The sequence below is a fragment of the Patella vulgata genome, chromosome 4 (assembly GCF_932274485.2).
Source record: "Patella vulgata chromosome 4, xgPatVulg1.2, whole genome shotgun sequence".
Taxonomy (NCBI): domain Eukaryota; kingdom Metazoa; phylum Mollusca; class Gastropoda; family Patellidae; genus Patella; species Patella vulgata.
The window spans coordinates 74,498,647-74,513,737 of record NC_065882.2 but is presented as its reverse complement, the minus strand read 5'-3'; the positions used below and the strand labels follow the sequence as shown (position 1 = coordinate 74,513,737).

Sequence of the window (15,091 nt, the reverse complement as noted above, 5' to 3'; positions counted from 1 at the left end):
AGCGTGGTCTGTCCTGTACAGATTGTGTATCACGGTATCTGGACCATAGCCTGCTTATGACAGACTGAGAAACATTCATCGTCCGCGCCACAACCGCCTGTGTTGTGCCGATCTGTAGCATGCCAAGGGCACGTAACCTTTCATTTTGGGTAAGCCGACGCATATCAAAATTTGTTTTCTGGTCACTAAAACAATTAAACTGATGTTTCCACCCTGGAATTCAATGCCACAATGATTGTAACATTCAAAGTCAGAGTCGTGCAAATCTTGGGTTGGACCCCCATGATGATCCCAAGCATCACCTGCATTCCATGCGGTAGCTATTGGTGCGTTTGGGCGTCACATGTAACTGGAAATGTTTCTTCTGTTAGGTTCTATAGTGACTTTTTTCGTAGTCATTTGCATATTTTAGTATTATGCCCCCAAAATCAAATATCCCCTACTTTTTTTGAATAGTATATATGTACAATGTGAAACCATTCTTGTTACTAATCATTAGAAGAGTTCAAACAATTAACAGACATATTTAACATCAAAGACCTAAAAAGCACCATGTGATGACAAGGATATAGTTGTACATGAACCTTAAAACCACCCTGATACTGTCACCAAGACAGTAGTGAACCTAAGTAATAAAGAACTCAGTGATGACCAGATCAACCTGCTATCTAAGGGCCTGAAGTATGCTCTCTCCCTACCACCCAAAAACCACGATGATCTCATCGCCAATGTAGAGAAGGGCCTTCGACAACTGGCACCGGGCGGGAAAGTCGACTTTCTACGGCACCAAATAGCTAATTTGATAACAAAATCCCAAACCAAAAAGAACTCTAAGAACATCAGCAAAGCAGATAAGGAAGCAATCCAGGACCTGAAAGGTGACAAATCAATAACCATAATTCCTGCTGATAAAGGGAAATCTACAGTTATAATGAACACCAATGACTATCACAACACAGTAAACGTACTCCTTCAAGACAATACCACATACAAGAAAATTAGGAAGAACCCGACCACCACACTTGAAAAACAGTTAAATAATAAACTAGATAAACTCCGAGACCTACAAAGTTCTCCGCTCCCGAATTGACAATTTAGAAGTTCCACTTGATACCAAATTAACAACTAACAGCATCATTGAACTTATAAACATGTGCCTTGACTCCACTTACTTCACCTGGGGGGATGACATATACCAGCAAATACATGGGTTACCAATGGGAAGGCCCCCTCTCACCGATCATGTCCGAAATCTTCTTGACACATTTTGAAGAACGCACTCTCAGCACGTCCCCCATTACCCCCTTGGTTTGGCTTCGCAGGGTAGATTTTACTTTTGTTGTTTTGAAAGAACAAGATGAACCCATGGCCCTGCTTGATCACCTAAACAACCAACACCCCAGGATCAAATTCACCATAGAGACAGAGGAAGAAGACACCCTTCCATTTTTAGATGTCCATGTCCACAAACAAAACAGCAAACTGAAAACTAAGATTTATCGTAAACCAACTCACAAAGACCAGTACATTAATTATAATTCTAGCCATCCCCACTATATTAAAACAGCCCTCATATCCACCTTAGTGCGCAGATCTATCAACATATGTGAACCAGAGTATCTTGATCATGAATTAGAATACTTACGTTTTCTGCAACCTAAATAATTACCCCCCAACCATAGTTAATAGACAGATTGAGGCCACCCTAAAAAACAGCATAAACAACCAACAGAAACAAGAAAATTCTCCTATCAGAATCACCCTACCATTCCATGGAAATCTCACTTACCACATCAGCCGATTACTAAAGAAATCCAACATTGACACGTCCTTCTCGATCCCCACATCCCTCAAACTGATCTTAAACGCCAGTGGAAAACTGCAACCTACCACTCCTGTGCAACCAAAAGGGGCCATCTACAAAATTAGCTGCTCATGTGATAAGACCTATATCGGGGAAACCAAAAGACCAGTGGATAAATGAACATATTAGCCATAGCCGAACACTTGAAAGACCATCCAAGACACAAAATAGACTGGGATAAGGTAAAAATTCTGGCTGCTAACCAAAATAATGAGAAAATTAGGAAGTTAAAAGAAGCCATTAACATCAAAAGATTTTCTCCAGAATTAAACAAAGATTTGGGACTATTTATTCCGAGGGCATATGATGAAGTTATCAAATCAGTCAATTAGCCTACAATGGGTAACCATTAACTCTCAATAATTATTTTTGAACTTACAACACGTTAATCGCGCACCACTATGTTAACCTAGTCCAATCAGTTTTAGCCCGTTATCAACCTACAACACCTTAGCTAGTGATTTCTGTGTTATCCTAGCTGTGTTTTAATAACCTTTTAAGTTATTGTGACATTATGCTGAATTACTTTTCAGTCAAGATCCTGTGTTATAAGCCCTTATCAGTTACATACAAGTGGTCTAATGGGTTCCCCCCCCCCCCCCCCCAGTTATCACTTTTAATTATGTATATTTTTGATTCCCCCCCCCCCAGTTATTAACTTTTAATAATATATATTCTCTGAACTTTAACACCTTGAATCATGATTATTATGTTACTTAGTAAATTATTATTAGCCTATATTAGATATTAGATCCTTCAAACCCTTGGATCAGTTTATTGTGTTATCCTAGTGCTATTATGCTTTGTTTTCATAACTTTTTGTGAATGTGGTTTTATTTACAAGACAGTGTGTTTATAAGCTCTATCTGTTAATATACTGTTTGTTTAATGTATGGTTTCCCCCTAATCATTTTTCTTTTTCAATATCAGGGTGGTTTTAAGGTTCATGTACAACTATATCCTTGTCATCACATGGTGCTTTTCAGGTCTTTGATGCTAAATATGTCTATTAATTGTTTGAACTCTTCTAATGATTAGTAACAAAAATGGTTTCACATTGCACATATATATAGACCCTCAAGTTTACTAAATGTCATTGTCTGCGATATCACCTCGGTGGAAGCGGACGTAAAATACAACTAACACTAACTAACTAAATGTCATTGTGCTTGATAACTGATAAGAGAATACTTATCGAAACGTCGTGCTTGTGTACATGTATAATAAACCAGTGATTGTTGTCCCATATAACTGTATAGTTTTGTTATGTTTCCAATTGCTAAATGCCACTAAAGGATTATATTAGATAATACAATTAAACGATGTGAATTGTGCAATACGCCAACTAAAATTGAATTAAAAATAAGGGGACTCATTCATCCACATGTAGACCCAATTTGTTTCCAGGAAGCATAAATATTATTAAATTTGTGACATACATAATTAAGACATAAAGAACATTTTATAATCAATATACGAGTCGTATATTCTATGGTTTCTGGTGCCATTTGTAATGAACAAAGAAAAACATATGCAATAAGACAATGCAGAAGTAATTAGTAATGGCTGATTCACTAACGATAAAATAATAATAAAATACCGTGTAGTATGGACTAAGCAGGCGTAAACAACTGTAGTTAATTTTGACTGTTCACGTATTTGACCGAGCATAATCGATTAGAAATTACAATAAATTTTTCAGAAATGGAATATAAATCACTTATACATTCATATTTCCAAATAATCGAGGCATTCTCCCTCTCTTTCGTTCGTTCGTTCGTTCCTGAAGTTTTACGTCCACTTCAAAAAGAAAGGTAGAAAACGTAGACAAGACTTCCTCTAATGATATCAATTCTCTGTGAATTGCAGCACGAATTTGCCATATCCAATTTCCTTCATAACAATATTGAGGATTAAGTAATACTATAGTGATAAATAGTGTTCCAGCTGACAGGTTGTACATCCTCTGGAACACAGAGGAAGAATAATATACAATCATATTTATTAAATCAAGCTAATGGACTGGAGATACTGGGATAAATTTACGATCGAAAACAAAATACAAATATTACAGTACATACCAGTTATTGCTACAGATCAAAATGAAAGCAAAATGGGATAAATAAATAGAGAAAAAGAAAAGATTAAAATTAATACTGAACATATGTCAAGGATGTTAAATACATAATATATTTAGATCTCTGAAATAAACCAATCATTTGTTTCACAAGCCTTATTAATATCATATATGAATGTAATAACATTAATTTCTGTGTAAGTTGTATAGAAGGGATGTTTATTACATATGAAATAATACCATAGGTGTATAAATTACACAATATATAATGTTATAATATACATATCTACACCAGTAATATACCTATAGATATATCATAAGGATGTCAATACAGTCATTGGTCACTATACTATATCTGGTTGATGATCTGATTCCCCGCCCCCCACCCCCCTACTCCCTCCCCTAAAAAAAAAACCCTCCCAAAAACTTTCTATATTTAGCTATTTGAGCTGAAAGACAATATTGCAAAAAAACCAACAACGTCCAGCTCATTTGCAAAAGTCTAAACTAAGTTTCCTAAAACGAACTCTCTCAATTTGGTCATGGTGAGAGATTTGGTAAATAAGAAGTGCAGATTCCTTTCATTCCTCTGACAGCTAGCCAGACAGAGGTGATGGCAAAATATATACAAACACATTTAAACAGTGGGTGTATAAAAATAAAGGCGAGTGACGTTGAATGTTAACTTATATAAATTACTACTGTAACAAAAGATATAACTCCACATGTACATCTTAATATATTACCAACCACCTGCTGGTCTCATTATAAACAACAAAAACACATCTTATACCGCAACTATAGCTATTATACACTAATTACCACATGACAAATCTATTTTCGTATATTTTTTTTACCTATCTCTATAAATGTCCTAGCTTAGGCCATGTTCACATTCAGAAACACTCAGTACAGGAAAAACAGTACAGCTTTGGATAAATTCTGTAGTTGTTATCCACTGAACTGGATTGTGTTCGTCATGCACTTAATGCCAATAAAAGGGGTTTATATGGATTAAAACTTTTAAAACATTTGTAGGTGTGTATTCCAATACACATCAGTACACAATTCCAAATACCAATTAAAGGCATTTATTTAAAAAAAACTGTTAACAATTTGCACCTGTTTATTCCAATATACAGGACACAATTCTATAGAATACAATATGGGGGTGTTCGATTGTCAGTCCGCAATATACCGAATTGACAGAATTGCAATCAGGTGATACGGAATTCAGTCATGTCACAGTTCTGCCAGTCCCGACAGCTAAGGTGGTGTGAGTAGAATCATGACATATTTCAAGTAATGATTGGTAGAGATATTTTTTTTATGCAGTCGGCACATGCCTTGTACTCTGAAATTCTCCTTTCACTCCAATGACATTATTTTTGGAATTGAGAGAATTTAATTCCGAACGTTCAATCGAGTATCGCCTAATTCGACAAGATTTCTCTAAGTCTAGCGGAAACATCTGTCAGTTCAAACTAGTAATTCTATTCTATAGGACTGCGTCCTGTCTATTTCCAGTTCAATTACTAAATTTCATTAAAACAAATGAATATAATCTGAATTAAATGAAACAGGTTAATGAATTGCCATGATGTACTAGACTATACTGGCACTCTTTGACATCTCATCCATGAGTCTCGTATTCGTTTACTAATACTGTTTGTATGTGAAAACAGTTATTAGGAGAACGATCTATATCTACACTGTACAGTAATTAAAACTGTATCTTGAGTTATTAGTGCCCATTTAAAAACTTCGCTAAATATACATGAACGATTACTTTCTAATCACTATGAACAGTTTTGCCTTACTTCCATCTTTTCCATTGGCTAGATGAAAGGTCAGGTCAGAAGTAATTTAAAAACTTCACTAGATACACATGAACGATTACTTTCTAATCACTATGAACAGTTTGTCTTTCTTCCATCGGCTAGATGAAAGGTCAGGTCAGGTCAATTAACAAACTCACGAAAGATGAGCAACCTAAGTGCACGGGCGAGTGGGGGGACAGTACCCAGGACATAGAAAGTTGTTAGTTTACACTGCCTGCCGTACATCGCGTTCTGTATTAAACATACATTATGCAAGAGCTAAATCTGCCTATCGCAGGTCTTTCTTTAGGCCTGAAATCTTATCTAAATTATTAATTAGACATTAATTAACTTATCCAGACCATAATCAACTCTCGATGTCAAGGCTAGCCTTCGATATCGACTGGATTAGAATCCTATATGCTTCAAACGCTCATTGATAATTAAATCAAAACAATGGACTATGCTTTTTAACGTACTATCTTTAGTAATGATGAACGAGACTAGGCGGAAATTTACAAAGCTGATATCTCGGTTCATAGTGGATCAATTTGACTGAAATTTTCAACAAATTACCTTTAAGCCAGGCGCAGACGGGCAACTTTTTCGAGCAACTTTCAGGCAACAGTGAAATCGCTGGTCGTTGAAAGAAAAAATCGCTCGTCTGCGCCAACGGGCAACAATAGTTGCCTGCTGTTGCTCCGAGTTGCTTCTCGTTGCCAAATATCAAACATGTTTGATATTCGACAACAGAAAATCGCTCGTCGCCGAGAAATTGTTCATCTGTTGCTTCAAAATTACTCGTCTGCAGCGGTAGGCGACAACAGGCAACAAGCAACTGGTTAACTGTCCAATCAGCGAGCGCTCTACTGTCATGTGATATATGTTGTTGTATGTACGGCGCCATTTTGAATGATCACGTGATATCGGCATTCCGGATACATCCGGGGAAAAATTGCTTCTCGTTGCCAGTCAGCGCACACGGGAGACCTCGAGTTGCCAATTTCTCGGAGTTGCCAGTAGTTGCCTATTGCAGCAACAAGCGACGAAAAGTTGACCGTCTGCGCCAAGCTTTACATTATCTAGTTTTTAACTATTATAGCGAGAACTGTCAGCTCTTTATCTAATCTCCCATAATGTATCTTTAAGCAATAATAAAATATCTCGAGTCATAATATACATGTAAAAAAAATGACTATTGTTTTTAAAGATATAAACACAAATTACAATCTATACTCTTTGAAAAAAACTATGGACCAGAAACTGACCATGTTGTTTGGATGGAATTCAAAAATCTCATCCAACAAATCTAATTCAAGGCATACCAATTTTCATGTCGATCGGAGTTGAATTGACAGAGCCGTTAGACGTTTTCGAAGAGCCTCACCCCAAGAAATAGAACAAGAACAAGATGAGTAGCAGTAATTCCTGGTCCAAAAAGAAGAAAAGGGCGTGTGTATCGAGTCAAGGCCTACATGTAGCTGTGAGTATGGCCTTAGTCTGATTCTAGAACTACCGGGTAGGCCAACATGTATTACAGCAATGCATTACAGCAATGCATTGTATAACGGTAGTCAATTTGTCAAAATGTCTGAAAATACAGCCTCAAGGAAAGTTTATTAATTAAGACAGATTTGTTGGGTGTCAAGATGAGAACAAATAGAGTCATATTTATCTAACCTTCTGATCCAAATATAGTCAACATTCAACAGTTAGGATGTACAAATAACTTAAATAATGACTTGAAACAACTTTCTATGTATAGAATTATACAAGAACAATAACAAATTAGTAACTACAAATGAGCACTGTAATAGAAATACATGTACCGGTAAGTAATTTTTGGGGGGGCGGGGGTGAGGGGTGGTCCTGTATTATTGTGGAATTTATGTCATTAACCCTGAAAGTTTGTCATCATATTTTAATAACATTTAAAAATCTTTTAATATCCTTTTTTTGTTTTTGTGTGCTTCATGGTCTCCCTTTCAGTCTTTATCTTGTTTTAATCATCTAAAGTATGGTACCATCTAAGCAAAACTTTCATCATCTAATCAAATTATTGTACTATCTAGAACTAACTAGGTATCACTTTGTATTAAGCTTTTTTTTAATTTAATACATTATGGAACTAACTAGGTAACACTTTCAGTCCTTAAGTTTATTTTAATTGAATAAATTATGAAACTATCTATATGTATATCACACTTTCAGTCCTTAAGTTTTATTTTAATTGTATAAAATATTGTACCAACTAACTTCTAAGCAAGACTTTCAGTCCTTATTTTTGCTAACCTAAACTAATATGTTTTTGGCCTTTTGCCTCAGTGTTCCATTTGTCTGTCATAGCAAGAAAAACATTTGTAACATGTAGTTACATAATTTTATCCACTGTTAGACAAGTTGTCATATTTTTTTAGTTCTTTATTCCAAATATTAAATTAGCTAGACCTTTTGATTTGTGTCAAAAATAAAACTGTCAATTTCATTGGATTTCATGTTGATTACTTTTGTGCAATGACAATCTGTCCTTCATAGAAAGAATTTATGTCATAAAGTCGGTGTTGATATGTAGAAATGGTAACAGATTTTGTATTCCAATGAGCAGGCCCCAAGTTAAGAATCTACTCAAAACTGTTCGCGTTATTTTAACTAAAATATAGCCCTTTATAAAACTTTTGTTGTTTTTCATATGTATCAAATACATTAATAGGAAACTATGTACAAAGTTTTGTGTTTTTGGATCAAAGATATTTCTCATAAACAGTGACTGAGAGTAAATCTTTAATGCTTTGTGAACTCGAAGCCTGGGCTTTCAATTCAAAAGACTTACATGTACAATGTACCAGACAGTCCATTTTTGATGTACAGATTGTTTACCTAAGATTATCAAGATGCTTTAGCACTCTTCCAATTCTTTATAATATCTTTAGGTCTTTTTATGCATAAAAACTATAAATTTAACTGTATTTAATTGAATTTTAAAGTTTAACACTTTGAAATTCAAATTTCATGGTATCTACATGTGATTAGTAAATTCTTCAGCCCAGTCCATTTTTCTGTCAGTCAGTCATGACAGTTGCATATGAATGAATAAGTGTCCGGCAACACAGTTAGCCAAAATTAAAACCAAAACAAACTGAACCTTTCAAACAAAATTTGAATTGCAAGGAGTTTGACAATTGAAACACATTGAATCAACCGAACTCAATATTTCATTTTGATATGTCTAAATCAAAGAGGTACAGCTCCTTTAATCCTATTATTACAAAATTTATAAAACACACCTCAGCAGATTTAACAGTAACTGCGTAACTCATTTGTCCCAATGTGGTTTTTATTCTTCTAAATTTCAACATAAACATCAATTTGTAACAAGAAGATGACATTTATTAGTGGGAATGCTGGTTTGCAATTTTAGTAATTGTCATGTTGTTTTTCCTTGATTTTCATGGAGCGAATAATCCGCAGGAGCTCTGTCAAATGTTTATTGAACATGCATGTACATCAATCACAATTTTTACTCAACTCGGTTGCAGGAGATACTCACAGTGTTGCTAATAATTTTTATTTAAATCAGTTATTCTTAATACAATTGTTTTCATGAGTAGAATTTTAGTACATTTTTACCCAATGTCAACTTGTTAATGGTAAATCTGTTACACTTGTAAGCCAGTATCCTGATTTAAACAATGTATTTTTCACATCTAAACAAAATGTACATATGGCAATAAGTTCTACACATTCAAACAGTCATATAAAAGCTAGTATAAAAACAACTGCTTTTTAAATCCTGGCAAGTATTGTATTTACACATTATATAATATAAGCAAAGCCTGTTTAAAATCATTCTGACGCGAATTTACGAAAATAAATAGAGAAATGCACATGCACTAAGATAGTTGGAGCTAGCAATTTTGAGCTTCAGATACTTAGCCTTCTTGAAGACAGGAATTGAACAAGATTTTTTAAATTGATTCACTTTCCCCTTGCACCTTTGTGTTGGCCAACAAACTTAAAGTATACATTATGTAAGATTTAGATAAAGAGCTAGCCATTCTTGCTATAGTTTGAAAATAGATCATGTAAAATGAATAATTTGAAAATTTCATTCAAATTACTCTATTGCGAGCGAAGATATTAGCCTTTGAAGGTTTGAGAAGATGTATGCAATAATTTCAACCACCGTACTGGTTGTTCGAAGCCAAGTCTCGCTCCTCCTTTTTTTAGATTAAATCAAAGTATGTCTGAACCGTTCTAATCTATTTAATATCAGAGCAATCCGATGCCAATGATAGTTGATTATGGCCTGGATCAGTTAATTAATGTCTAATTAATAATTTAGAAAACATTTCAGGCCTAAAGAAAGACCTGCAATAGGCAGATTTAGCTCTTTCATAATGTACATGTATGTTTAAGCTAACTTGACAATGATCGTCGTTTTCAAACCAGATTGATTAAAGTGTCTGAAAGTATACATGTATTATGCGGAATCATGACTTCATTGCATTTAATCCCCTTTAAAATCTGTTATAAATAAACACTGTTAACGACTTAGCCGGCATTGTCATAACAGAACAATTAAATATCACATGATGTCTGCCATAAATTATAAACACACAATAGTCAGACGGAATTAGAATCTGAATCTAGTTCTACGACAACATCTTTGTTTTTAATTACATGAAGTTTGTATATAGCTACTTGTAAGACAATGGTCTACCTCTTATAAAGTCTGAAGTAAATTAAAATCGTTTAATACTACATGTATGTATTTCTTAATTTCCACTTAAGTTTATATAGTGTATACCACTATAGAATGTGTATTTTAAACAGTTTCTCTTTAGCTCTCAATTCTTTGTAGACCGTTCAATTTCAAATCAAGGTTTGGAAACTCGTCAAATTTATCACGAAACATTTGGGTTGTTGTACTTAAGTTTAAAGATACCATTCAATTATGATAACTAAACTTCAATTAACAAGTGTGCATTTCGTTTAGCGCTATTTAAAAATAAACGGCTTGCTTCATTATGTAAAATAATGAATTATTAACTGAAGTCCCAGTTTCTCAAGCAATGATTAAAAGGAGTCAATGTGTTTGATTACCCAAGGTGTTCATTTGTCCTGTCAAATATTTACATGTAAATTGAAGTTCGACATTCACAAATTGCTAAAAGGGTTGAATTCTTTTGGTTCAAATATCTAGACTCTATTACCTAGTTTTTGAAAATATGACAAGTTTTAGATTTTGTGTACAGCATGTAGATTCTTTAAACATACATTATGCAAGAGCTAAATCTGCCTATTGGAGTTCTTTCTTTAGGCCTGAAATGTTTTCTAAATTATTAATTGGACATTAATTAACTTATCCAGACCATAATCAACTCTCGATGTCAAGGCTAGCCTGCGATAATTGTTGGATTATGATCCAATTTGCTGCATAGTTTTCCTTCTCGATTTAATGATTAAGTGGATAATCGAGACTATGATTTTTGTCGTACCGACTTTAGTAATGATGACCGAGGCTATGCGGAACTTTCAACCGCAAATTGCCTTTACATTAACTATTATAGTGAGAACTGCCAACTCGTTATCTAATCTCCCATAATGTATCTTTAATAAACAGGTAGATTTGTTAAAATACTGTTACATTCTTGGTTTAACCTTTACTTTGAGTAGTAATGTTGGTGGATGCTATATCATAGCCCTCATTATACGGAAAAGCTTATCATTGACTCTCAATATATGTATTAGTTTGTCGGAAATTACGTAGCATACCATGCTCTGCCAGCTGTCAATTAATCTGTAATCATGAATAATTAAGCCGACTGTAGGGACCAATTACCTCCCTAACTTTGAGGGATATGATACATCATCGACGCAATATGTTGATATCAGTTCATATCGAAAGATTTACGTTATTCCCTCACAATTGTAAAGCAGCTTTGTTATAATTGCCAATTTCCCAAAATGTGGAATATTGTGTTCAGTGTTTTCTCAACAACATCGGTCATCAATTACGAAAATATACAACCACTCTGTTTGAGAACAGACATATCCACTGGGATGAAACCACAACATTCCCATGTTTTTCTAAATTAGGCCTTTTACTTCTTTTCATCAATATAAATGCTACAGCACCTGTCCATCTACCTGTGTATATTACTTTACGATCTACTGAAAATAGATCTTGTTTAACCACCTACAGAAAATAGCTGAATAAACAGTATAGATTTCTTCTGAGTTGTAGAATAAATAAACTATCATTTGGCTGTCATAAAGACTTTTATACAGGACAGTTCTGTAACAATTAAACATGAAGTAATATAATGACAATGAAGACAAACACATTACGATACAGGCCAAGTTTAAAAGTATTTTAACCCTATAAATGTTGGTTTCTTTTAACAGACAAAATGACAAAAGGCTAATAAAACTTTTTACATATCATTTAAGGTATATGTAAACAAATTAAAATATATTTGATGCCACGGCAGTGGAAAAAGAAAGATACATAGGAAATAACAAATGAAACTTTTTATATATATAATTAAAGTTAACAAATAGAAATATATGAAGGCACAGCTGTGGAAATAACATATGAAACTTTTTATATATATAATTAAAGTTAACAAATAGAAATATATGAAGGCACAGCTGTGGAATAATGAAAGCCAATTATACAGCATTAGCTTCAAATGGTCATAACTTATATTTTGATTGACGCTGTAACCTATAAATGTCTGAGGTTTCTTTTGGACAAAAGAACAGACAGATTTTAATACATGTAATTGTTCTTAAAGGTACATTACAGTTGAGTAAAGAAGTTGAAGGCATTACTACAGCTGAATAAACGAAGCTAATGTAGTGTAAACTTCAAATGGTCATAACTTATGCTAGGATTAAAAATACTTTACCCTATAATAAATATTGGGGTTAACAGTCAAAATGATTGAGTGATTTTAATAATTTTTTGTTAGTGGGGCATTATGTAATACTTAGATAAAGAGCTTGTCGTTCTCGCTATAATATTTCAAAAATAGATAAATCAAATTCAATACATTGAAAATTTCATTCAAATTAATTTATTTTGAGCGAAGTTATCAATGGTTGTAGTGATCGTAACCACTGTGTTGGTCATTCAAGCCATAGCCTTGCTTCTCCATTTTTAAATTAAATCATTAAATGGCCGAACCATTCTAATCTACTTAAAATTGGAGCCATCCGATTGCATCTAGGGTTGATCATGGTCTTGTCATGTTAATAATTGTCTAATAATTTATATAACATTTATGGCCGCAAGAAAAACCTGCAATGGGCAGATTTAGCTCTTGTATAATCCCTGTTTAAGAATATGACATGTATTTGATTGTAATGATCTTAATACTGTAGCATGTGGAATATGTCAATAGTGTTTACCCTAGTTCTTGAAAAATTCACAGAAAAGCAATATATTTTATACCAGTATAATGCATCATGGACAGCCCAAAATAATCTGAAACTACTGTTTGTGAAAATAGCTCTCTATATTGTATAACCTCTGTAATTTCTATTTAAATCTTTTGAAAATCTTGTGAATCTGATGGCATTAAGAGTTGCATATGGTCTTGGTAAAATCTAATTAATAATAACATGTCATTTGAGGCATAAACAAAGACCTGCAATAGGCAGATTTACATGTATAATGTCCCTTTAATATACACTCTATCATATTTATACATATTAATAATTGGTTGTGGGTTTGCATGTCTCTGTACACATGTGGATTTCTTTGTTTTTGTCACAGTGTGTCATGTTTTCTCTTTAAGTGTGACAGCAATATCAGAATCTGATAAGCAATTAGGATTTCATCCAAAAACTGTTAGAATAGGCTATATTTTTGTTGTACGAATTCAATTAGTACCCAAAGTAGGTAACTTTCTTTGCATCTGTTGAAAAATAAGAGATTCAACATTTGTCTAAAAATCAATCTGATTAAAACACAGATCCTATTTCGTTTCGTTTTTTAAACTTTAAAATTTTGTTTTACTTGTCTTTACTACTACACTAGGATCTGGAAGAGTTGTTATATAAATAACCCACGTTCTGGATAATGTGAGGGATTAGCCAATGAAACGGTTTGTTATGGCGAGTTTTTGGCGTGAGTTGCACGGAACTGTGGGTAACCCAGTAGAAACATCAGCGCTGATTGGCTAATCAAATGTCTGACGCCATAGGGTCAAAAGTCACTTGTGTGACCTCTGACACGACCTCCCACTACAACTGGTCAGACCTTCATGTACATATAGTAGAGGCCATCCAAAGTATAAAGAAACAAAACCAAATATAGATCTGTATTTTAATCATATTGCCTAAAAATCCTATAAATTTTCAAGACATTAAGTAAATATACGTACCAGATACCACTGTGCACCATATAAATTATCATTTAAATTATCAGCAGTTGGATTAGGTATATGATCTCTTTTATATCTGGGTCTATGGATCTGCTGTTCAAACCAGTGAACCTGATAAAAATATAACAGGATAAAATAATATATGAAAATTAACAATCTTTTAATGGTACATCTACATGTAATAACGCTCCAAGCATTTCAAATTAGTGGTAATTTATTACAAAAGATTCTAACTAAACTCTCTTAGGTGGTGCTAGAAGAAAAAATGCAAACAAGATTAATTGGCAGAGTCTATTGTCATTTGTCAGGTCTGAAATCCCAGAATTTTTCTGATGATATAATGACAATCAGATGTTAGTGTGCAAGACTTATGTTCACAGCTGAGTGTATGGATAGCTGGTCCATGTGGTTGTTACAGAAATGCCTTGGAAAAACAAGGGTGGTGTCAATCTTTCCTTGGCTATAGTTAGTTAGACGTCACTTTATAAGAATTTCCAAAAGATACATTTTTTCGTGTACAAATAACCTCACCACCCGGAATCACAATAGATTTTCCGACATTACCAAATAGCAATTAGTGCAATACAATAATTGAAACATTTACGAAACTCAAAAGAAACCCCAAAAAACAATTTATAAAAAGCCAACAATATTTTCAAGTAGAATTTTGCTATTCAAAAACATAAACAAAAGATGTCTAAATAAGCGGTGATCTCGTAATGGCGGACCAATTCAAATATATTTTGAATATTTTTTTGAATCTCAAAATTCTACCTGAAAATATTGTTGTAAATTTGTGTCAGATGTGTTGAGAAATGATTCCGTTTAGCGAACTAAGAATAAGTTGCGATGGAAAATACAAATTAAGGACTTCAAAATAACCATAGAACAGAGGTGGGGGTATAGGCATAGCAGTATTTTCATTAATTTCATATTG

The 15,091-nt window shown here is 33.7% G+C and overlaps 1 protein-coding gene across 2 annotated transcripts in view; it reads right to left on the bottom strand.

Annotated features, from left to right (window-relative positions):
* The window catches only part of LOC126819288 (furin-like protease kpc-1), a 74,159-nt gene that overhangs the window by 30,876 nt on the left and 28,192 nt on the right, over nucleotides 1–15,091 (bottom strand). For both annotated transcript variants that reach the window (XM_050547262.2, XM_050547263.2), the window contains exon 3: nucleotides 14,155–14,265. In XM_050547262.2, the coding sequence (XP_050403219.2) occupies nucleotides 14,155–14,265 (111 nt within the window). The remainder of the gene's footprint in view (nucleotides 1–14,154; nucleotides 14,266–15,091) is intronic.